This window comes from Chelonia mydas, chromosome 19 (assembly GCF_015237465.2).
Source record: "Chelonia mydas isolate rCheMyd1 chromosome 19, rCheMyd1.pri.v2, whole genome shotgun sequence".
NCBI lineage: Eukaryota > Metazoa > Chordata > Testudines > Cheloniidae > Chelonia > Chelonia mydas.
Genome location: NC_051259.2, coordinates 11,726,782 through 11,752,601, shown reverse-complemented (window position 1 = coordinate 11,752,601; position 25,820 = coordinate 11,726,782). Strand labels below are relative to the sequence as shown.

General features: G+C 49.3%; 1 protein-coding gene across 1 annotated transcript; it reads left to right on the top strand.

Annotated features, from left to right (window-relative positions):
* Positions 1–1,695: 1,695 nt before the first annotated feature.
* CATSPER4 (cation channel sperm associated 4) lies at positions 1,696–21,051 on the top strand. Its single transcript, XM_027827215.3, has 11 exons — positions 1,696–1,859; positions 2,243–2,326; positions 4,214–4,357; positions 9,039–9,140; positions 10,811–10,908; positions 13,231–13,351; positions 14,291–14,424; positions 15,333–15,525; positions 17,270–17,484; positions 18,788–18,950; positions 19,258–21,051. Exons 1-11 carry the CDS (start codon positions 1,773–1,775, stop codon positions 19,372–19,374), a joined length of 1,458 nt encoding a protein of 485 aa, XP_027683016.3. The 5' UTR covers positions 1,696–1,772; the 3' UTR covers positions 19,375–21,051.
* The last annotated feature ends 4,769 nt before the right edge of the window (positions 21,052–25,820 follow it).

The window sequence follows — 25,820 nt, the reverse complement described above, 5'->3', positions numbered from 1 at the left end:
TACAAGACTTTGTTGTTAGGACAGGACACTGGCAGAAGGCAGTATCTCCAGCTGGAATTTGGCCATGGCGCCAGGGATATCCCCCTTTGTCTTGTGAAAAATGTCATGGGATCGTTAATGACAAGCAGACAAGCCCTCATCTGAAAGGGGGCTACTGGAGGGACCATCTACGCCTCACGCTGAGGCTTTGGCTCAGTACTGGGTCATCCCAATATTCCTTCCCTGTCATCCGTTACCCCCTTTTCAGTTCATTTTCAGACCCTGTCCTATGTGTCCTCCACTGAGTCTCCACCAGCCTCAGTCCCCCAAGCCTCTGTCCCCCGTTCACTCCCTCCCACCCTCAGACCCCCCCATTCTGTCTCCCCATCAGCCTCCATCCCTTTCATTCACCAGAAGGCAAATCAGAAGAACCCCAATTATTATTTCTAAAAACCTCCTGATTTTTAAGCCAATCTCATTTTTTGGGGGGAGGCCCTGACTCATGGTTTTTGAATGCTTGGTGTCAGTGTTCATAAAACCAGGTAGAAGGAACAAAATCCTCCTTAATCACCTTGTACAATCCCATCCTAGAGCCGGCGCCTTCTAGACCCTTGTAAATATCTTAGGACGTGAGATGTTGCATGAAACAGTAGCCAGAAAAGTTACTCATGGCAGGAGAAGGATGGCCCAGTGGTCTAGGACTTGGAGACCTGAGTTCAAGTCCCTGTTGTACCACAGACTTCTTGTGTGACCTTGGGCAAGTCACTTAGCTGCACTGTGCCTCAGTTTCCCCATCTGTACAATGGGGATAATGACACCGCTCTACCTTCCGGGGCGCTGTGAGAATAAATACATTTCAGATTGTGAGGCCATCAGATACTAGGGTAAGGGCAGCAGTACCTGGCAAGTTTCCCTTGTTTTAGGGACACAAATAAAAACCGGGATTGACAGCGATTCAGGCGTGGGCCTCGTTCTATCCAGTGTTAATAGCCAAAGCAGCAGCACTTCTTAAGGCCGTGTCCACACACACAAGTTGTACCGCTTGAATGAGGTCATTCTAGTGGTACAACGTCCCCTAGTGTGGACGCGGTCACGCTGGCATAAATGTGCTTCTACTAGAATCGCTATTCCTGGGTGGGAAGGGGGCTAAGCTGTACTGTCCTAAGGCATCTTTATACCAGTGGAAAGTCCGCACTAGGCCCTGCTAGTTCCTGCTCTAACTAGATCAGTAAAAGTCCCATCCCCTAACCGACAAAGTTATACCGGTCCATCCGTGTGATGTGCAGGCCTAAAATGCAGAGAGCAGGCTAGAGTCTGCGGCCTCCAAGTAGGGTGACCAGATGGCAACTGTGGAAAAAACGGGACAGGGGGTGGGGGGTAATAGGCGCCTATAGAAGGAAAAGTCCCCAAAAACGGGACTGTCCCTTTAAAAACGGGATGGACGGTCACCCTACCTCCAAAGACCCTAATTCTTCTCTCCCTTACTGTGGGGTCAATCAGGAGTGACTCCGCTGGGTCACTGAAGTTACTTCGGTTTAAAAGGGGGGGATGAGACCAGATTCCGGCTCCCCCTGCCCAGCTCCCCCCTTCTCCAGACCTGCTCCTGGTTTCTGGCTCTTTCTTTCGGTTCTTCCTTCCTCCTCTCTTTCTCTCTCCAACCCCAGCAGCCAGCTCCAGCGTTTTGCTCATCCCTCCCCTGCCGTGACGGGAGGGAGCGGTGATGGCAGAGAGAGCGGGCCGCTGATGACATGCTTGGCAGGAGGCATCCATTGGGTTAGAACCGTGATGTCATAATGCCGGTGGCTGACATCAGGCAAGGAGGTGCAGCTCCGAGGCGCCATGCTGGAGCTGAGATGGCTGCTTATCTGGGGTCCCGCCTGGTGAGAGAAAGGGGCTGGTGCCCTCAGCCTGGGGGACAGGGGGGTTTGCAGCCCGTCCCCTTGGGGACCAGCACTCTGCCCACACCCCCCATGCCATCCCTCTTGTGCCTGGAACCACAGAGACCCTGCTCCTCCAGATGTGTCTTCTTCCTGCACATTACAGATGTGCACAGCTGGAAGCCCACGCTGGACCCTGCCTCGCTGTCCCCCTCTGGCCTGTCCCCCAGTGCATGGGAAGCTCATGATGGGGTGGATGTGTAACCCCTGGGGGAGGGCAAGCTAGGATGGGCTTGTGGGTGTGAAGGATGACTGGGGCCCAAAGATGGGCTGGGGGTGAGCTGGGGGTGAGGGAAGGGTGTGTGTGACCGCATGTCTCCTACCAGTGGAGGCATCATACCATGCACCAGGAGAAGGAAGCCAAGGAAGTAGAGCTGAAGATCAACTGCAGAGACATCATATGCGTCCAGGTATGCGCTGCCCCCGTCCCCTGCGGGACTGTACCTCCGGCTGCCAGGCGGTTCTCTCGGGGCTGGATCCAAAGCCCACTGCACTGGATTGGGCCCACAGGCATGCAGGAGAGCAGGACTGGGAGATGTCCTACTCTCGCTGCTCCCCATGTTAAATGGCTCTGACAGCTCATGTTGATGATGAACCATCTGTGCTTCTAGCCCCTTTTGCCTGCAGAGCTCCATCCCCCAATAGAGGTGGGACACCCCCATTTTACAGATGGGGAAACTGAGGTCCAGAGGGGGGAAAGTGACTTGGCCGAGGTCACTTGGCATATCGGTTGCAGAGATGGGAATGGAACCCAGGATTCCCAGCCTCCGGGCCCTGCTCTAACCACTACACCAAACTGCCTCCCATTTCAGTGCTTTATGTTGGTGGCAAGTTGAGCATGTTCATAGTTTACAGGAGCTGGGATGTGCCAAGGAGCCTGTTTGCAGTGGAAGACACTGTCCGTGGGTATATCCGGGTCTTTATCCAGATCCTTTTCTCTTTAGCTGAGCATCCTGTATTGGTACTGGCAAAGGGGGCTCACTCACCATGCGGGGCTACATCTTCATGTGCCCACAGCTGGAGCCGGGTTTTCAAAGGAGCTCAGCTCCCAACATACTGAGCTCTTTGGGGAACCGGGCCATTGCCTTCCTGCTGTGACATGAGGCCCCAGGATGAGACACTGTCTGCGGGGATTGAACCCACAACCTCTGGCTCGCAGCCCCTAGTGCCTGAGCAAACAGAGGCAGCTCCGTTGAATGACACTCTTTAGCAGCCTCACAAACCTGTATGTGGTCCAGCGACTTGAGGGCAGAGAAGAGCCACAGTGTGTTAGCCCGGGGTGATACTGCAGTGGGCTGACTGCTTGAGCTGGTGGGAGAAACTTAGCAAACCATATTCCATCGGCACATGCAGGTCTGTCCACGCTGGGGCGGTTTCGCTGGAGTTTCAGACTGGGGAAGAAAACTGGGGGAGGTAGGGCGGGGCAGAGGAGGTTCTGACCTTTTCTGAACAAAGTGTTTCAATTTGTTGTTTGGAAACGAATTTTTGTTTAGAATATTTTGGTTTTTGTATCGTATTCATATAACGTGGTGAGGAGTCGTCCCTGAACTAGCGGCCTCATTGAGCCACATGTGGTGATGAGTCACTCCTGTGCGAGGCTCCAGCCAATCCGCAAGCCAGGAGCTGGTCAGGTGACTCTCAGGGGAGGTATATAAGCCCCACAGGAGAACGAGCCGCCCAGTCTGGCCAATGTCACTGCGTGGCAAGGAACCGTCTCCTGCCTGACAGTGGTGACGGACTCCACAGACCTCAGCCTGCTCTGGCACCAGCTCCAGCCTCGTTCCCAGTCCTGCCCTTGTGCCAATCCATCTCCTGGCCTTACACTTGCCTTGTTCTGACCCCACTCTTGACTCCTGGCTCTGGTTCTGACCTCTGGCTCTGGTTCCCAGACTGACCGCCAACGCACCAACTAGTAGGCCCGTCTCCCACTGCTCCAACCATAGGCCTTGCCCATCCATGTCTTGGTTTCTGACAAGGAGAGTTCTGCAAGACAACATTTTTAAAAAGGTTGAAATTGAAACGACTGGGTCACAACAATGTTTTGATCGACCCAAAAGGATTTTTCTTTTCATGTGGATTTTTCCTTTTTGGAGAATTTTGAAGTTTTCAGGTTCCGTTGCTCTTTGAAACCCTTCGTGAAATGGAATTTCCCTCCTCCACACACCCCTTTGCTCCCCTCCTGCAACACAACAGGAAAGAAGAGGAGCCCACAACTGGGGCTGAAATTTCTTCCTGCAGACGGCTGGCTCGGCCCACTTCCACCCCGGTGGTGACGCAGCTCTCTGCTTCCCCCCTAGGATAACTGGGATGTGGAGGAGTTTGTCTCAAAGGTGTGCATGGGCAGGTTTCTCAATCATCCCGCCTTTAAAATCATGCTCGCTGCACTCATCATCAGCAACGCGCTCATCATCGCTAGCCGGACGGAGCCGGAGGTCGAAGAGGTACGTTTGCGATGTCTGAATCAGTCCAGCACGCAGCAAACTCTGAGCAAAGGGAAAGCACAAGCTCAGACTCGGCCTCCTCAGGACTGAGACCGGGACCCCGTTACGCTAGGCGCTGTCCGTACGCATTGTGAGAGCTGCTGCCCGAAAGAGCTATTTTCATTTCCATGCTTCCTCTCCCCTTTTCCTTTTCTCCTATTCTTCTTCCCATGCTGGTTATATTTAGCGCTTTGCTAAAGACCTTAGGGCCATGCTAATCAGAGAGAGAAAAGACACAGTGGGCTAATCCTTGCTCAGAAAGGGGCGAGAGGGCAAAAGCAGATCAAAGGTCCCTTAATCCTGGGATAGCTGGGTGCAAAGTCAGTGTCTCAGCTTCAGGCTACTTAAGATGAAGTCAGCAGTTAACAACCCAATACAGCGGCTGGGGACCACTGGGGAAAGGAAGGCCTGGCTCTGTCCTCTTTCCCCTGGCAGCCTGGAGCGGGTGAGTGTAGAAGCTGCCACGCTGGCTCTATTCTACAAGCGGATCTCCCTACAGTGGTGTGATTTACCCATGCCAGCTGGGTGGCACTGGAGGATCTGGGCCCCATGAGTTCATTCCCCAGCTAGTGCAGGATTATTTCCTCCTAGTCATTTTCTCACGCATTGTGCTTGTTGCTTTCCAAATTCCTGACCAATACGGCTCCCATTCGTTCATTAGTCTGGAAGCACTGGTCGCTGTCCCCGAGTTAAGGCTGAGAGGGTTTTGCACGTCAAGCAAGGCCTCTGCGATGGAGGGAGAAGGCTGCGTGTTCTCCCCACTCTCTCTTTGAGGACTAGATGAATTTTCTGAGCATCTGCATGTAGATCGTTTAATTCGTTTATGAAAATGTATTTGTATTGAGGCAACACCGAGGAACCCCCAGTCCAGGGTCAGGGCCCCTTTGTGCGAGATGCTGTACAGACAAAGAAGGAAAGATGGTCTCTGCCCCAGGCTGTTTATAATCCCCCAGCAGTTGATTCCACCTCTGAGTAGATTTCACTGTCAACGTTTTTCCGCCCCCTAATATTCAAAAATACACAGTTTTGTCGTTCTAAAGTTTGTTCCACATCACCCTCTCCTATCTAATTAGCTAGAAGATCTCCGAGTCATTGTGGACATAGGCGCTGACTCTGTGGGTGCTCCAGGGCTGGAGCACCCACGGGGAAAAATTAGTGGGTGCTCTGCACCCACCGGCAGCTAAGCTCCCCGCCCCCCTGCCCCACCTCACCTCCTCCTCCGCCTCCTCCCCTGAGCGCGCCACGTCCCCGCTCCTCCCCCTCCCTCCCAGCGCTTGCTGCCGCCAAACAGCTGTAGCAAGCTTGGGGAGGGAGGGGGGAGGAGAGGGAACTTGGCACACTCAGAGGAGGAGGTGGGGAAGAGGCGGGGCTGGGATGGGGATTTGGGGAAGGAGTCAAATAGGGGCAGGGAGGGGGCAGAGTTGGGGTGGGGACTTTGGGGAAGGGGTTGGAATGGGGGCGGGGCACGGGTGGAGTTGGGGCAGGGGCAGGGAGGGTCGAGCACCCACCGGTGCCATTAGAAGTTGGTGCCTATGATTGTGGATAGTTCTCTGAAAACATCCACTCAATGTGCAGTGACAGTCAAAAAAGCAAACAGAATATTGGGAATCATTAAGAAAGGGATAGATAATAAGACAGAAAATATCATATTGCCTCTATATAAATCCATGGTACGCTCACATCTTGAATACTGCGTGCAGATGTGGTCGCCCCATCTCAAAAAAGGTATATTGGAATTGGAAAACGTTCAGAAAAGTGCAACAAAAATTATAAGGGGTATGGAATGGCTTCTGTATGAGGAGAGATTAATAAGACTGGGACTTTTCAGCTTGGAAAAGAGATGACTAAGGGGGGATATGATAGAGGTCTATAAAACCATGACTGGTGTGGAGAAAGTAAATACGGAAGTGTTAAGTATTCCTTCTCATTACACAAGAACTAGGGGTCACCAAATGAAATTAATAGGCAGCAGGTTTAAAACAAACAAAAGGAAGTATTTCTTCACACAACGCACAGTCAACCCGTGGAACTCCTTGCCAGAGGATATTGTGAAGGCCAAGACTATAACAGGGTTAAAAAAAGAACTAGATAAATTCATGGAGGATAGGTCCATCAATGGCCATTAGCCAGGCTGGGCAGGGATGGTGTCCCTAGCCTCTGTTTGCCAGAAGCTGGGAATGGGTGACAGGGGATGGATCACTTGATGATTCCCTGTTCTGTTCATTCCCTCTGGGGCACCTGGCATTGGTCACTGCCAGAAGACAGGATACTGGGCTAGATGGACCTTTGATCTGACCCAATATGGCCATTCTTATGTTCTTATCACCTGCTATTTATTCTTTTCTTCCTATCTTCCTCTTTCAATTCCCAGATGCCAGTCACGTCGCTGACTGCCCTGCTGGAAGGCACTCACAGCGAGGGGCAGCTTAGAAACCCGCAGAGAACAGGACAGAATTAGAGCTAGTTGAAAATTTCCACTGCAAATGTTTTTCACCGGAAAATAGGGTTTTTGACTAATCAATTATTTTGCAAAAAGTGTCTATTTTCTGCCAAAAAATTCATTTTTTTCTCAAAAAAACTGAACACCTGAAAACCATTTTGGGGATGAAAATTGAATTCAGTTTGGAAATACTGCAGCAGTGCCTAATGAGAGTTGTAGTTCATAGAATCATAGGACTGGAAGGGACCACGAGAGGTCATCTAGTCCAGTCCCCTGCATTCAAGGCAGGATTAAGTATTATCTAGATCATCCTGACAAGTGTTTGTCTAACCTGCTCTTAAAAATCTCCAATGATGGAGATTCCACAACCTCCCTAGGCAATTTCTTCCAATGTTTAACCACCCTGACAGTTAGGAAGTTTTTCCTAATGCCCAACCTAACCCTCAGCCTTCTCTTTTCCAGATTAAACAAACACAATTTTTTCAATCTTCCCTCAGAGGTCATGTTTTCTAGACCTTTAATAATTTTTGTTGCTCTTCTCTGGACTTTCTCCAGTTTGTCCACATCTTTCCTGAAATGTGGCACCCAGAACTGGACACAACATTCCAAGCTGAAGTCTTATCAGCACAGAGTAGAGCGAAAGAATTACTTCTTGCGTCTTGCTTACAACACTCCTGCTAATACATCCCAGATTGTTTCTTCCTAAATGGAGTACTTTGCATTTCTCCTTATTTAATTTCATCCTATTTACTTCAGACCATTTCTCCAGTTTGTCCAGATCATTTTGAATTTTAATCCTATCCTCCAAAGTGCTTGCAACCCCTCCGAGCTTGGTATCGTTCACAAACTTTATAAGTTTACTCTCTATGCCATTATCTAAATCATTGATGAAGATATTGAACAGAACCGGACCCAGCTTCCAGCTTGACTGTGAAATGCTGATAACTACTCTGTGGGAACAGTTTTCCAACCAGTTATACACCCACCTTATAGTAGTTCCATTTAGGTTGTGTTTCCCTAGTTTGTTTATGAGAAGGTCATCCGAGATAGTATCAAAAGCTTTACTAAAGTCAAGATATACGACATCTACCTCTTCCCTCCTATCCACAAGGCTTGTTACCTGTCAAAGAAAGCTATTAGGTTGGTTTGTCATGATTTGTTCTAGACAAATCCATGCTGATTGTTACTTGTCACCTTATTATCTTCTAGGTGTCTGCAAATTGATTGCTTAATTATTTGCTCCATTATCTTTCTGGTTACTGAAATTGAGCTGACTGGTCTGTAATTCCCCAGGTTGTCCTTATTTCCCTTTTTATAGATGGGCACTATCTTTGCCCTTTTCCAGTCCTCTGGAATCTCACCCGACTGCCATGAATTGCTAATGGTTCAGATATCTCCTCAGTCCGCTCCTTGAGTATTCAGTTGCCTCATATCCACATTCTCCTCTATAGGCCAAGCTCTCTCTGGCTGGACTACATCTCTCATGATGGATCATGGCCAGGCACTCCCATGATGCACTGCTTCCTCTCCCCAAGAGAGGAGACTGAGGTGCATCATGGGAGTTGTAGTCTGACCAGGGAACGTGTCTCCTGGAGGAGAAATGGGAGCATGAGACACGGAAATTACAACTCCCATGAGGCAACACAGCAGTATTTCCAGACACAAATATTTTAGTTTTCAGCCAAAATATTTCGGCATTTGAATTTCTGCCAAAAAAAATCAGTTTTTCACAGAAAAAAAAAATTGTTTTGACCCTCTTACTCGTTCTGTGATTTCTTTTCTTTTTAAAAATTGTCTTTTCTATCCCCAAAGGTTTTTCCTTACCCATATTTTTTCTTGCCCTCCTTTTACTATTACCTTTTCTTCAGTCTTTGCAGCACTTTTCTTTGTCTGTCCATTATACATTTTCTCCTTCTGTCCATCATCCCCAGCCCTCTGTCCACGTCCCTCCTCCTAGCCCTGAGTCAGCCAGCCACTTAAGCACCTAAGTAATCTCCTCCCTATTCAACAAAGCACTTACGTGTGTGCCGACCTTTAAGTATTCCCTAAGCACTTTGCTGAACTGAAACTGTCCCCTCACTCTGAGCTAGGACTGATTTTGGTTTTGACCACAGTTGAACAGTGACACAGTGTGAACAAGACACAAGCAGAGTCCCCTGGGGACATGGTTGAGTTTGTTTTTTCTTCTGTTTTCTATTGTAGAAATACTATGGGTTGTTCTCTGCTATAGATAACATTGTCCTGACTGTCCTTACCTGTGAAGTGCTTCTCAACTGGTACTATGGATTCCAGATGTACTGGAAGGTGAGTGCTGAGCACAGCTGTTTAGATCCAATATTTCCTGGGCCATTAGCCACATTCCTGTTATTCTATCGCCCTATTCCCATTATCAGGGTCCCATTGCAACTCTTCCTTGCCCCTCTCCAAAGCCTACAATGTTGTGCCTCGAACTGTATCACTTATCCTACCTGCCCTGCCAGGTTTTGCACAGGTCTTACCGTTCTGCAACATGATCATTGTTAGAGGCCAAAAATAATCATTGCCCTATATTTGATTGGATCAGGTCTATCAATCAAAGTATCGAAAGCAGGGGACATGCTGTCCAGAGGTTAAAGCAGCCAATTGGGAATGAGGACTCCTGGATTCAACTCTTGGTTATCAAATCACTCGGACCTTGGACAAGTTACTTTGCCTCTCTGTGACTCAGTTGCCCTGTCTGGGTCTAATAATCCTTACCTACAACAAAGGGGCTTAATTATGCTTTGGGATGAAAGGAACAATATAAGCACTAAGTATATGCAAGATTATTACTTGCTTATAATAGAGAGCATAGGTTTTAGACGCTTTACAGTAAAACTAATACAGATTAAGGGCCTGCTCCTTCTCTTAAAGTCAGTGGGAATGTTACCATTGATTTTTCAGTGAAATGACTAAAAGCACACTTGACAGGCTATTCATATCTGTGTGGAACTCTGAATAACATCTATGGGCCGTGCCAAGGGCCTTCTGGAATAGAATTGTCTTTAAAAGAAACAAAAACAGTCCAAAAACAATGAGGAGTCCTTGTGGCACCTTAGAGACTAACAAATTTATTTGGGCATAAGCTTTCGTGGGCTATAACCCACTTCATCAGATGCATGGGGTGAAAAAAGTAGTCAGGTATAAATACACAGCACATGAAAAGATGGGAGTTGCCTTACCAAGTGGCAGGTTTCAAAACCAGTCCAGGTTTCAGAGCTAGACACTTACTTACCTAGGGCCCAATTATCCATTGTCCAGCACCTTGTGTAGTCGTTTGTTTAGTGCAAAGTGGGTGTGGCAGCACTACCATTCGGAGTCAGTGGTGTCGCACGTCCGCTTTGCACTGATGTTAAGGACTCCATCAGGTGTAGGACAGCAGAGAAGCAGGCTCTGCATATTTTTCATCCATCAGACCTCAGAACACTGAAAGGTGGGTAAGTAGCACTAACCTCATTTAACAACTGGGGAAACTGAGGCCCAGCGAGAGTGTCTTGTCCAGCATCACGTAGTAAGACCACGACTGAGCTGGGAATAGAATGTAAAATCCTTCACATTCTTGATCTGGCGGTGAGTGAGATTTCAGAGATTTCAGATTTCAGAGATGTTTTTATGGGTCAGATCCTCATCTGGTATAAGACAGAATTGTCCCATTGATTTCAACAGAGTGATGCGGATTCACACCCGCTGAGGATCTGGCCCTTCTTATTGGCAGGTTTCAAGCCGAGATGCACCCCCTCCCTCTGTTCTTTCATTATTACCATGTATTATATGTATTATGGTAGCTCCTAGAGGCCCCAATCTGGGATCAGGGCCCCGTTTTGCGAAGTGCTGTGCAAAAATACAGTCCCTGCCCCAGAAGCTTACAGTGTCATTGCTCCTAGGGCCTGTGCTGACCAGCCCTGCTGTGAAAGCTTGTCCTCTGCTTCTCAGGGTGGGGTTTTCTCTTCCCGCAGGATGGCTGGAACGTCATCAATTTTTTTATCGTGGCGTATCTCTGTGTGGGGCCTTTCATCTCTGTGCTGAACAACCAAAAGATTTTCTGGGTCCTCAGGTAGGGAAAGGGCTACTTTGTCTTAAAGCTTGTCAGGCTGTTATTATTTGTTTGTTGGCAAGATCTTGGTAAAACACAGATCAGGCCCCATTCTGCGAAGTCCACATATTCCTAGGGTGTGTCTACCCTGCAGTTAGCGGTATAGCTGCAGCATGTGTGGACGTACCTATTGGCTCAAAGGTGGACCCAATTGTTTGACTACAGACGTGTTTTGTTCTTAAAAATTTTCAAGAGTCCAAATAACCAAACATAGCCAAATTTATTGTCCCAAGAAAAACAGTACAATATGGAAAGGAGACACAGATGCCCTCCTTCCGGAAAGCAAATTCTTGCAGCATGTCCACCTTACACAGCCGGCGTGCTTCCAAGATTTGCATTTCAGCTAATAGTATTTAAAGGATGATTTTCCAAGTTACAAAACTTTTCACACATCACTCAAATCCAACCCACCCTGTTCCTTAACTTGCTGTTCTGAACTTTCTTTCTCTTCGTTTTGGATACCGGCATTCCAGGTACTGCTCCGTGAAAGTACCTCCCCAGCTCGAACCAGGCAGAACACTCATGTATTTTGCCTTTGACAGGTTCCCTATTTTCTAATGCCAAAGCACACTTTAGCTTTGCAAAGTGCTGTGAGATACCTGACGTCGGTGAACAGAATTGTGGGAAGAGCAGAATACTTAACATAACTTCCCAACACTTATATTCATTCCGTGCACATAATATTTATAAGCCTGGTGTATACTACGCCTAACATACATACATTGGCTAACATGCCCCAGCTAGCTTTGATCTGGCTACCTCCAATAAAAACAGCAGCGATGCTGCAGCAACATGGGTTGTACGATGCCACTCAGGACCCTGAAGATGTAGTCGAATGACTAGCCCATGCTATCACCTATGCTGTTGCCAATCCACTGATATTGTTACTGAAGCTAGCTAAATCAAAGCTAGCTCAGGTATATCTACTATGCTGCAGTCACACCTCTGACTGCAGTGAAGACATACTCTAGTAAGAGACAGTCCCTGCCCCAAAGAGCTTACAGTCTCGATAAGTCAGACAAAAGGTGGGAGGGGAAACTGTGGCATGCAGTGAGGCAGTGACTTGCCCAGAGTTGCACCGCCAGTCAGTGGCAGAACTGAGAGCTCCTGAGGGTATTGCTGGTTGGGACTTGTTCGACAAATTGTTTTTGAAAAATTGAAAAAATGCCAATTTGTCAAGACAGAAACTGTTTGCAAAGCAGGGTTGGGTCTGGCGAATCTCCCGACTCGATAAAAATGTTCAGGAAATGTTTTAGAACCATCAAAATGTTTCGTTTCAACGCTTTCGGAAAGAAAACACCCAGTTTTCTGGTTCAGAACAGCATTTCATTTCAGAATTTAAGCTAATGAGACCGAAAAAAAGTTTCAAAAGAGAGGAGGTGAAAAAAAGGTTGGAATCAAAACCAAAATATTTCAGAATGATTGGGAAAAAACGGTTTCAGTTGACCCACTGTGGGGAAAAAAAGGTTTCGATTGACCCAACGTGGGGAAAAAATATTGCTTCATTTAGCAAATGTTGGTGAATTTTCAAGGTTTCATCCCGATCTGAGATGGGACAAAGTTTGGGACTTTTGAGAGGGAACAACGTTTCCTGCCCAGCTCTGGCTGAGTCCCAGTGTTGGAGCCTGTGCTCCCTCCAGACCGAAGTGGGTCTCTAAGAAAGAAAATGATCCCGGGCAGAGCAACCCCAGCACTGCACTGCGAGTCCCGGTGTCTGCAGCAAACTTGGAGTCCACTCGTGGGAATGTCGGCCTCATTGACGTGTCCCCGCTCCCACAGTAAATTTGGGTGAGGTTACGCTTGAAATGCTGCAACGGCACAGCTGCGATGCTTCAGCACAGCCACTCGTTACCGCGACCAGAGGATTAATTACTGTCACTGTAATTAATCCCCCTGCCTGAGGCAGTCACTAGGTCAAGGGAAGAATTCTTCCATCGACCTAGCGCTGTCGACACCAGGGGTTAGGTCGGCTTAACTGCATTGCTCGGGGGTGTGGATTTTTCACACCCCTGAGTGCCGTAGCAGGTTGACTTAACTTTTGCGTGTTGACTGGGCCACAGTGGCAGAGCTGGGTGTGGAACCCAGAAAATCCTGGCTAGCAGATTTCTGCTCTCGTTCCTGTGTTGAGCTATGCTGTCCTTGCTGGCCTGAGCCGTGGGAGGAGCTGCTTGGAGTCTGGAAGCCCCGAAAGATTCTTCCAATGGTTTTTCTTCTAAGTCACGTGGACCTGGCATCATCTTCCTCCCGGCACACGCTGCTCACGACTCCTCTGTCTCCTCTCAGGGTGATGAGGCTGATGCATGTCTGCACGCTGGTCAAGGGGCTGGCCAGGATCATCCGGGTGATCCTACAGTCCATCCCAGACATGACCAACATCATGGTCCTGCTCTTTGCCATCATGCTGGTGAGCTAGTCAAGCCCTTTGGGTGGGGCCCAGTATAAAACTGGAGTTCTCCCTCCTTCCTTCCCTTTCCACTTCCCTTCTTCTCCTCTATGTCTTTCCTCTTCTCCTTTCGTTCCACTTCCTCCTGTTCCCCTTCCCCTCCACCGTGGGCCTTCTGGTTGGAAGGCAGCGCCCGTGGAGGCTCCACACAGTGCTGTGCCGGGGGTCCGCAAACAGCGGTGGGAGCTGGCCTGTTTGTGAATGGCATCAAAGAGCCTTCATCTTAACCTGGTGGAGTAAACGGGAGATCCACAGGCGCCGCCTTCCTCCTTGCCCCAGGGGTGCTCAACCCCGGCCCTGCCCCCAGGCCCCACCCCTGCTCCACCCCTTCCCCCAAGCCCCCCACCCTGCCTCTTCCCCCTCACTTCCGTCCCGTTCCTGCTCCCACCCTTGCCTCCCAGCACCTCCTGCATGCCCCAGAACAGCTGATCGCGGCAGGCGGGAGGTGCCAGGAGGGAGGGGGAGGAGTTGATTGGTGGGTGGCGGGCGGGAGGCACTGGAGGGGAGTGGGGAAGGGGGAGCTGGCTGCCGGTGGGTGCTAAGCACCCACTAATTTTTTTCCATGGGTGCTCCAGCCTTGGAGCTCCCCCAGAGTCGGCGCCTATGAGGAGATCTGGTTAGGGATCTCTGAGCTGCCTGTGGACTCTACCAGGGGTAGATTAAGGTAGCAGCTGGATGGTGAAAGGGTGTGGATCAGCCTAGAACAAGCACAGAGTTCAAGGAGAGAGAGAGAGAAACCTAGTTCCGGAAACGCCCACCTGCCTCCGAGCTCTAGTCTGTGAGGGGTTTGTTTTATGGTAGATTTGTGGGAGGTGGCTGCTCATTTTAGCTGTCTGAGGCTGACCATGGGTCTCGGGCTGGAGCTGGCCAGAGCTTCCGGCCAGCGCTGTCTCTCTGCAGGTCTTCTCAGTGTTTGGAGTGACTCTCTTTGGAAATCTGGTCCCGATGCACTTTGGAAATCTAGGGGCGGCTTTGTATTCGCTCTTCACCTGCCTCACGCAGGACGGATGGATGAACATATACGAGACCTTTGTGTGAGTGAACACGTTAGGTTTCAGATGCACCCCCACATCCACCATAGGGAAACAAGCCCCCCCCCCCACAGCATACTCTTGCAAGAGGAGTGCACCCCCACTGACACACACACGCACAAGCAAACAGCACAATGCTCTCCTCCTCTCTGCAATGCACAGACACACCCAGAGATAGCTAATGCGTGCACACGGACACACCCACAAGCAGGTAATGTAATCCATACTAGGAGAGTGAGTGTGGGTCTTTGGGCTCCTTCCATCTCGGAGGATAAGAGCCTACTACAAGTACCACCTAACAACTTCCCTCCTTTAGCTCAGGTGGTAGAAACTGATGCCACTGGTGCTAAAGATTTGGGGTTCAAGCTCTGCTGGTGACCCATGGCGGTGGATTGTTACGTAGATACAAGCAAGCCTCTGCGGTCAAACCCTTTCCTTTGTCCTAATTATTTCAAGCCAATTTGAGAGGGTCTTTAATTGTGATCTGAGCAGGGGGCAAAGCCTGGGGTGTTTGGGCAGAAGTTAGGGTGACCTGATAGCAAGTGTAAAAAATGGGGACGGCGGTGGGTGGTAATAGGTGCCTATATAAAAAAAGCCCCCAAAATTGGGACTGTCCCTATAAAATCAGGACATCTGGTCACGCTAGCAGAAGTGGGAAGTCTGACCCCCATGTGGGACCTTGGATGGCCTGCTTTTCCTTTCACATGGGGGGCGAGAGGGAAATGCGGGAGGTTCCCCCTAGTTGGGGCTTAGAGGAAGATTGGCAGGACTGTTTCCCTTCTCCTGATTTGGGAAACAGAGGGGGGATGGGTGGGGCTCCCCTCTGCATAAGTCTCTGAAGGCTTTACAGGAAGGTTTTGCAGAGTATCCCTGCTGCTCACCCCCACAGAAATTCCTTCTGTCCCCATCAGGGAAGAGGGGATCGCCCTGAAAATAGGGGGTGCCCTTTACTTTTTCATCTTCATCACGGGCGGGGCCTTTATCTGCACCAACCTGCTGGTGGCCGTGGTGACGTCAAATCTTGAGCAGACAATGCTCGCCTACGCCGAGGAGAAGAAGAAAAGAGACCAGCTCCTCTACCCCGACAAGTATGTGGACCAGGAGGTGAGTGCCGGGCGCAGCCAGTGTGATGGTTGAATCCTGAGGCTTTTGCTCACGTTTTGCTCCCACTAGGAGTTATACCTGAGTAAGGACTGCGTGAACATTGATGAAGGAAGAACCTCAAGATCTGGCCCTAGAGTATTAAAGCAAAGCACTGTAGCTTGAAAAAATTCAAAGATCCTGTATTTTAGGGTGAGCTACAGACCAAAACACAAATGCCCCCAAATCAAAATTTGGAAATGCTGCCGTGGTGCCTCATGGGAGTTGTAGTTCAGTTGCTGTATGTTCCCATTCACTTCTATGGGTTGGGCTCCCCAGCCAGACTACATCTCCCATGATGCACTGCCTTGTCTCTCCAAAAGGGGAGCCTGTGGTGCATCGTGAGAGGTGTAGTCTGACCAGGGAGCCCCTTTTTTGACCAGCTGTACTACAGTCTCCTATTGGGGATCGCATTCCTGTGCTGAGAGCCAGCACAAGGTCTGGGCACTCCACTGAAAATCAGTGTTGGAGGCTTGAGGGTACGTCTACACTACAAGAAAAAGCAACCGGCAGCAGCGAGTCTCAGAGCCCGGGTCACCTGGCTCAGGCTCCCGGAGCTTGTGCCATGGGGCTAAACATAGCAGTGTAGGTGACTGGGTTTGGGTTTGAAACCCTCCCACTGCACTGGGTTTCAGAGCCTGAGGTCCAGCCCGGGTGGGAAAAGCCGCACTGCTGGTTTTAGCCCTGCAGCGCAAGCTCGAGTCAGTTGACCCAGGCTCTGAGACTTGCTCCCCCGAGTCTTCTTGTTGCAGCGTGGACATACCCTCCAGCACATTCCTATGGTGCCTGGAACCTGCACACGGGTTAACTTCACCAGGGAAGAGCCATTATGCCTGCACAGCATGGCAGTGGTTGAGCGCGACCCAGCCCCTTCTCTGAGCTCGTCAAGAAAGGTACCAACCGGAGCTGAGCAAAGTTCCAGAATTTCTGTCCCAGGGGAAATCCCAATACGCCAACATTTGCTTGAGTCCCAAATTGTGAGGACATGTCAAAACCCTGACGCTTTGCTCAGGGTGAAATATTCTGAAACATTTCAGTTTGACATTTTCAAACAAAATTAAACACTTCAGCTGTCTGAAAGAGAAATGTCTCATTTTGGTTCTTTGAACTAACTCAAAACCCTTTATTTCGAGCCAGTTTGACATTAAACTGCTGTGTGCCCTATTGTGACGCATTGCTTTGTGATATTTATATTTCGGAAGCCTGATACACCCATTCTTCACGACTGGCCAGATCCCTGGTTGAACTAAATGTCTTACGATGCACTATGTGATTCCTGGGAAGCACCACACAGCTGGTTTAGAGGGGAGTTCATAATATCGTCCCTCAAAGAGCCCAGTCCGTTGGAGAGAATACGCCACAATAGGGAGGTGCAGTTTAGTGTTGCAACTGGCTCGAAAAGAAAAATTTGGGGTCAGTTCCATAAAATGAAATACTCTGATTGGGGTTGAACCAACTTGGATCGTTCCTGACAAAATCAAAAAAATGTCAGCAAAATTGACATTTTCCTGTGGAAAATTTTGATGTTTGTGGAAACTGCATTTTCTATTGGAAAATTCCATGGGCGACAGGGGATGGATCACTTGGTGATTCCCTGTTCTGTTCATTCCCTCTGGGGCACCTGGCATTGGCCGCTGTTGGAAGACAGGATACTGGGCTGGATGGACCTTTGGTATGACCCAGTATGGCCATTCTTATATTCCTTCAGTCCAATGTTGGGGATGACGACTCATCTCCGGAGCTGAACCTGGTGCATTTGAAAGCAGTGATGCAGGATACCGCCATGACACATCGCCAGATGCCACTTATCTACGGCAACCTGGGCAACCTGACTGAAGCTACCTGTGATGATTTCTGTCTCATCTTGGAAGGGATCCAAGAGAACCTGAAACGATACAAAGAGATCCGGGATGAGCTTAGCACGTAGGTCCTTCCGCGCACGCCCCTCTCCTGTGCCGGGTTTGGGATCTCCCTGGTGGGCAGGGTCAGAGTCAACTTAGTTATATTTCACTTCATCAAAGCAACACAGGGCAGATGCAGCCACCCAGACTCCAGAGAGGGAGACCTATGTGCCGTGAGGGGAGAGCTAAGTCCATGATCGTGTGAGTGGCTGGGTGGGGATTATGGCTCTCAGTTGACAGATCTTCCGGTATTAACATTACATCTTTGAAAGTGCCATGTCTTGGGTTCTGTGGCAGGAGAGTACTGTTGGAAGAGCATGACTTTGAAACCCAGGGAGGAGAGTTGGTGGGTAAAGGGCAAAGCTCAGAGCCTTGGCCCTAGGACCATTAGAGAATTGGAGGATGATGTACTCAGTGGTGGCAGAAGATCGTGGTTCCGCTGTCTGTGTAAGAACGGGCTATCAGCATTGGGGTACGGGCTATCGTAACCTCGGGGCAAGACTATAGTAACAGAGCAGGCACAGCTTCCTCAAGCTGCCCCCCATCATCATGCCTCAGCCTTACCTTGGGGATCACCTCTAGGGCATTCAGCCTCCACGGTCCATCAAGTCCTAGGCTCCTTCACTGAAACCGCCAACAGGGCCCATAGCATGCTCATCGCTGTTCGTTTTGGACACTTCTCTACTAACCCTGTGTTGAGACCACCAAGGTCATGTCCTACAGGCATCCCTGTCACTCCTCATCTAGGACGGATGCAGACCTGCAAGGTAGAGGCGGTGAGCCCCACTGCTATCTCCTGAGCTATCTAGTCCTCTGGCTGACTAGTACTTGATGAGGGGAGCTTCTAGGCTTGGGGCCTCTGGAGCAGAACTTCTTGGGTGACAATTCTTGATCTCAATAGCATGGAGGGGACAGTATGTCAGCGTCTAGCCTGGGAGATGAAGTTTGGAAGGAGATGGCCTGCCCCAAAGCCCAGTGGAAAGACGCCCAGCAGTGTCAGTGGGCTGTGATGCAGGACCATACTGCTTTAATGGTTGAACCTTACTGTCATGGGGTCCAGGAAAGAGAGCTTGGGGCATGTGGTGGTGAAGTTTCCTGGGGAAGGAGAATCTGAAGTGGTGATCTGAAGATCTCATTCCCTACTGCCTTGAGGATGGGAGAGTGGAAGACTAGGCCATTTGGGGAGTGGAAGCCCTGCAGTGGAGACTTGGAGATGAGTGTGTTTGGTGGTGGAAGTGGATTTTCTCAGAGCTGCAGAAGAACTGGGGGTGAATGTACTTGCTGGCAGAAGCTCACTGCTTACTTACCCGGCTTGGTCCCCACAGAATAGTCAAGGAGGTAAGGTCCATTGCATTCAATAAAGAACAGGAGGAGGAGAGGGTGCTGAGAAACATCCAGAACACCAACATCTCTGATGGCCTGCTTTGCAACGAGGTGGCTGCTGGGAGGTCTGGAGATATCCTGTCCACGCTGATGACTCTGGAGAAGGTACAGTATAGAGCCAGATCTTCAGATGGTGTCAGTGGAGGTCAGTGGTGCCTACGCCTCGTGCTCTATCTCTCTGCCCCGGGGTGAATTTCACTCCCTGTGCAGGGCTATGCGCCCTCCGCGCTGACTGATTTCAGCTGCAGTTGAAAGTACCGTGACCCCTTTGCATGAAATGTGCAGCTAGCATAAGATCCCAAACCTCTTGGAGGAGGGCAAGGGACTGCAGGGGTAAAGGCAGCAGTCTGGTTTCTGCGCTGGGGTAGAACTGGCCTTTGCTTATCAGCCTTGTTCTTTTTCCCTTCGGTAGGCGAACATGATTGACGCAGAGGATGTCACGGCATCAGGGTACCACAGGGGGGCAGTGAAGATGGCCTTCCTGAAAGCTCGGCGCCATTCTCTTCTCAGCCAGTCAGTCCCTCCTTAGCCGTGCTGGAGTGGGACCACAGAGCTGGGAGTGGGAATCGCCCCCCGGACCGTGCAACCGAGGAGCTGTTAGTGGAGCTGCGGCGTAAATGCTTCCTTTGTAACAAGGGGGGATTTATTTGCTTTGCTGAGGAGACGCTTCTGTCTTTGGGATGCCGAGGAGCGAGTGTGGACAAGGGGTCAGCGCTCCAAGGAGCATGCATCATGAAATACCAGCTTCTAGGTGGGCAAAGCCAGACCTGGAGGAGTGGCAGGAGATTGGATTAATGCCAGGTCTGTCAGGTTTGCTGAGTCCATTTGGATGACTTTGATCTGGCCTGGAGTGTCTCTTGGATGGAGACCATGTCCAGAGTATTCATGGTCTGGTGCCTCCAAAGCACAAAGCAAAGAACATCAGGGAGAGAAAAGTTGCTGCAGAGCCCGTGCCTGTGGTCAGAGCATCGGCTCCCACCCTCTTTCCCAGAGCACCTGGGCATGTGTCTGTGTAAGTCTCTGGGGAATTCACCTTTGGGTACCTTTGTATAGGTGAGAACAGAGCCCTCCAGGTGGTAAGAGCAGGGATGCAGGATGAAGCATTGGGTGTTCATGCTTGTGCCTGTAAAAGGGGGCTTCTCTTGCAGCATCAGGAGCGGACGCAATGTCTAAATCTGGGAAATGTGTGGTGGAGCAGAAGATGTATCCATCCCGTTGTCCTGGCTGATGTCTCCTTGAGACTCTACCGACAGGCAGCTACAGGGAAGTCCAGGGCTAGTTTGCGCAGGCCCTGCCCTGTGCAGTGAGTGGAAAAGGGCTGATGAAATTATTTTCCACTTTTAATACCCACTATCAAGTTCTGGACCATGTTCCCTGCCTTGGCTGCTCATGATGGTGAATGACACAACCCAGTGAGGTGCTGACATGTCTCCTGGATGGGATTGTTTGACTTTCCAAAGCCAGGAGGTGCTCCGTCTCACATCTGCATTTCCCACCCAGTGCTCTGCAAACTCCAGGCGCAGAAGGAGATTGCTCTGCTTCAGCTGTGTCTGCCCCTATGTTCGCTGGACTGGATGCACTCTAGCACTCATGTAGCCATGCATTAAAATGAGCAGTGTCTGGGGAAAGTAGCTGGTGCCAGCATATTTGAGACTAATACTTGTCAAGAAATGCATGGCTCGTGTCGATCAGCTGTGATGCTTGTGCTGGTCTTGGATGAATGATCATAATAAAGAGCATTGAGCTGTGTTTCTGTGGCCGTTATGTTCCCGTTTCACCTTGTTCAGTGTTTTGAGTCTAAAGGAGTCTACCCTGTGACTGCAGTGTATGTGTGACATTCTGTACCTTGGGGGAGCATCCTGTAACCCCCATATTCCTCATTTTTATATAATTGTGATCTTCGTATAAAGCAGGCCACGTGAGGTATCAGCGTAAAGGCTTTGATCTGCTGAAAATAATTTCTCTATCCATATATGTGTATCATTAATGCATATGAAGTTATGAGAATTGTGTTGGATGGTTTTCACTAAAACATGCTGTAAGTTGGGTAAGCAGCCAGATATTAGCTCCCCAGAGGCAACAGCAAGGGAAGTAACCAACACCCGGGCAGGGTGACAAACAACCCATCGACAACCATTGTCCACCAAGGGAGCTACAATTCAATGACCCACCTACATGAGGCCACACCAGGGGAACTGCTCAGCCTTGCCTGGAGACTCAGCAATGCTCCCCAAGCACATGGGACTGAGGCTATAAAACAGAACACAGTGGCCACATGCTGGGCCTTTCTCCTTCACCCACCTATGCTGCAAGCAACAAGGACACTGAACAAGACTTGGGACTACAACAGAGGAGACTGGCCCAGATTTGAGGGACAAATCTGTATAGTAAGGACTGCAGTATCCAGTGGGGTGAGAAAAACTGCTTAATCTACATGTTGCCCAGTCTAATAGGGTTCAGAGTTTAGGCTGCATGCTTATATTTTCTTTTCTTTTGGTAACTAACTCTGACTTTTTTCCTAACAGTTATAGTCACTTAAAATCTATCTTTTGTAGTCAATAAATTTGTTTAACTGTTTATCTTTACCAGTCAGTTTATATGAAGTGTGGGGCAAATCTTCTCAGGTTTTGCAAAGACTGGTGTATATCCACTTTCCATTGATGAAGTGGTGAACCAATTAATAGATCTGCATTGCTCACCTTGAGTAGTGCAAGGTGGTATATTACTAGGGTACAGTGCTGGGACCTGGGGGGATTTGGCTCTGGTGCCTTTTCCTGTGTGATTCATGAGTGGCTCTGAGAGCATTCATGTAATCCAGCTGGGTGTTGGGCTCCACATGCTGTTGTGCTGAGTGATCACAGCGCCTGGAGGGGTTTGCTGCTTTCACTAGCAAAGCATTGTGAGAGACAACCCAGGCTGGAAAGAGTTTAGGGGGCACAGCGATCCTACAGTCCCAGGCTGCACCCTAGGGATCCCATCACAGTGGCACAGCGAGCAGGGTGAAATACACAGCTTGTTGTACTGAGCAAAATTTGCACTTCATACACTGGTGTAAAGATTTTAAGTAGGGCTTTCAGTATGGTGGCTAAGGACAGTCAGGAGGAGGCCACCGGTTTGTTATTTTCTGTTTGCTTGTTTCAGGAAAGGGAAGTAGGGACAGAAAAGCAGGAAAATGACTGAAAGCAGTGAACGGTTTCAGAGTAGCAGCCGTGTTAGTCTGTAGTCGCAAAAAGAAAAGGAGTACTTGTGGCACCTTAGAGACAAACCAATTTATTTGAGCATAAGCTTTTGTGAGCTACAGCTCACTTCATCGGATGCATAAAAGTGGAAAATGCAGTGAGGATGTTTTTGTACACACAGACCATGAAAAAATGGGTGTTTATCACTTCAAAAGGTTTTCTCCCCCCACCCCACTCTCCTGCTGGTAATAGCTCATCCAAAGTGATCACTCTCCTTACAATGTGCATGATAATCAAGGTGGGCCATTTCCAGCACAAATCCAGGTTTTCTCTCCCCCGACCCCACTCTCCTGCTGGTAATAGCTTATCTAAAGTGATCACTCTCCTTACAATGTGTATGATAATCAAGGTGGGCCATTTCCAGCACAAATCCAGGGTTTAACAAGAACGTCTGAGGAATGAGTGGGGGGGGGGCTAGGGGGTAGGAAAAAACAAGGGGAAATAGGTTACCTTGCATAATGACTTAGCCACTCCCAGTCACTATTCAAGCCTAAGTTAATTGTATCCAATTTGCAAATGAATTCCAATTCAGCAGTCTCTCGCTGGAGTCTGGTTTTGAAGTTTTTCTGTTGTAATATCGCAACTTTCATGTCTGTAATCGCATGACCAGAGAGATTCAAGTGTTCTCCGACTGGTTTATGAATGTTATAATTCTTGACATCTGATTTGTGTCCATTTATTCTTTTACGTAGAGACTGTCCAGTTTGACCAATGTACATGGCAGAGGGGCATTGCTGGCACATGATGGCATATATCACATTGGTGGATGTGCAGGTGAACGAGCCTCTGATAGTGTGGCTGATGTTATTAGGCCCTGTGACGGTGTCCCCTGAATAGATATGTGGGCACAGTTGGCAACGGGCTTTGTTACAAGGATAGGTTCCTGGGTTAGTGGTTCTGTTGCGTGGTATGTGGTTGCTGGTGAGTATTTGCTTCAGGCTGGGGGGCTGTCTGTAGGCAAGGACTGGCCTGTCTCCCAAGATCTGTGAGAGTGATGGGTCGTCCTTCAGGATAGGTTGTAGATCCTTGGTGATGTGTTGGAGGGGTTTTAGTTGGGGGCTGAAGGTGATGGCTAGTGGCGTTCTGTTATTTTCTTTGTTAGGCCTGTCCTGTAGTAGGTGACTTCTGGGAACTCTTCTGGCTCTGTCAATCTGTTTCTTCACTTCAGCAGGTGGGTATTGTCTGTTTTGACCTGCTTCTTGGTAATGATTTTTTCTGTGTAGCTCGGGTCACAGTATGACCGCAGCTTGTGTAGGCATATCTAAGACAGCTGTACTCTAGCTAGCTTGGGTTCTGGAGGAGCAGAACCGTGGCAACACAGGCTTCCATGTGGGCTAGCCCCGTGAGTAATTATCCAGGGCTTCGGGTGGGTTTCGGACACGGCGTCACAGCTACTGGGGCTCATGCTAGCTAGATTAAAGCTAGTTTCTGTATGTCTAAATGAGCTGCAATCAAGCACAGTAGCCAGGCCCTTAAGTGAAACAGAGTTGTTCCAGGTGGGAGATTAGAGACATTGATCACTCCAGCCCCAGACCCTGAAAAGTTGAGAGGGCTCTGAACCTTGCAGGCCTCTGTGTGAGGCAGCCATCGACAGACGGCCGATCTGCTAGCCTGCTTTGCACAGGTGTGGTGTGAGGAAGTCAGTGCTGACGTTACACTGAAATACCCCGAGATCCACAACGAATGGCAGCGCACATGAATGTCTAACAAAGCGCTTAACCCCTAGGCCACCCGTCTTTCAAGGTCTATTGCATGGGATGGAAATCTTCTCCTCATTTGTCCTGTAGCACTGCAGTGGGGAAAACAATGAACAGAATCATAACAAGCCTATGCACATGCATTCTAGCACACCCCAGACCTGGATGCCGATCGGAGGCTAATGGTCCCAAATGTGTAAGCTTTCCCGCCACATCAAACCATTCTCTACTTGCTTGGAGATGGACTGCCAGAGTGGGAGGGGTTAGTGAAGGATGAGAGAAGAGCTATCACATCTCGATGTAAAACCAGATGGACATTTGTCAGATTGACATGTGGGTATTAGAATTTTTACTTACATTTAATTAGTGTTATTCTGTAAGATGCCAATGGAGGAGGGAGGTCTCCAGCCCAAAGACAATCACAGACCTCACGGAAGCCAGTGGGGGTACCCTTTCTTTCAGGCTCCACAGAAGAAGCAATCAAACCCCTTTGTGTAGTAAAAATAGCTAGGAGCTAAGGGGCTACTGCCAAGGCAATAGGCCACATGTTGGCAGGTCAGAGCTAAGCCATGTGGGCTGAAGGGTTTCCCTGGCTAGGGTATTGGTTGCAGGCTTGCATGTGTATTGGCAGGGAAAGCCAGGAGAAGGAGATGAGAGCATGATAATGAGAAGAAACTGAGCAGGGATGGAAAATCTTGGGCACAGAACTCGCTGGAGCGGTAGACCTGGGGATTTCTGAGCAAGGAAACTGCCTGCAGTTCTTGGATTCAGGGGAACAAGGCTCTGGTTACAGTTTGTTGTAAACAGACAAGATCACACCAAGAATAGACCTGATGCTTGTCAGCCATTTCTCATCCTATTGGGAATGACCCTGCAAGGCCCCGAACTTTTGACTCACCGCGTGGGCCAAAGGGGCAACGTTATTATCCCGAGTCTCGGCCCAGACTTGCAGTCTCAGGTGACTGGTGGCAGGGGCATTTTAACGTAGTTTAAAGTGGGGACAAAATTAAGGTTGAGATTTTCAAACAAACGTGGGGGAGTTAGACACTCAAATCCCCTGTTCCTTTGAAAATCTTGGCCTAAACACATAAGAGCAGTTCAGAATCAGAGAGACAAGGTGGGGGAAGGAATCTCTTTTATTGGACGGACATCTGTTGGTGAGAGAGACAAGCTTTTGAGCTAACACCCAGTTCTTCTTCTGTCCTGGGAAATGTACTCAGAAATACAAGGTGTTTCCCACCGATCTTGTCTCTCTGATATCCTGGGACCAACCCGGTTACAACAACACTGCAAAGAGTTCAGAATCAGACCCACTGAAAACTAGAGAGTCAAAATGAGACACCCTGGCACAAAGCAATCAAGCAGGCTACAGATAATACCTTTAGACAATCACAGCAGCAACACGATTATTATTTCTGTTACACTAGTATCTAGTGACAGTGTTTTGTCCCCTATAAGGGATCGTGGGGATCTTCTGAAACCTAGGAAATGGCAAAAGCAGATGCTGGGAGAGAGAAAGTGGTCCCAGGATAGTAGTGTCTGGGGGAAAATCCAAGTTACTATTTCTTTAAGGGCCTGGGACCAGTAGACTTGTGCTGTAGGCTGGGACAAAGCTCCACTCTCTCTCAACCAACAGGACAAGTTCTGGGAAAGAGAACAGATATAATCTGCCTCTTCCTTCATAGCGAGAGAGTTGTTAGCAGGAGAAGGACTTCTTACCTCTGCCAGCCCAGGGGGAAAAGGCCTGAGCTGGTTTGACTTTGGTCTCCAAGTGGTGAGGATGGTTGGAAGACATCAGGGTGGAAAGGACTTGGTTATGAAGAAACAGACCCGCTCCGAAGGGGACTGTTGCTCTAACTACTCTGGACTGTGCAAAAGTTGGTGGGACACCCAGGAGGGAATTGAGGGTTAGGGGCCATAAGAGGGTATGCTCTGAAGATGGCGTCCTGCCACAGGCCTCATTGCACTGGGTGCTCTACACACACAAAGGGCTTGTCTACACTTCAAACACTACAAGGGGCACAGCTGGGCCACTGTAG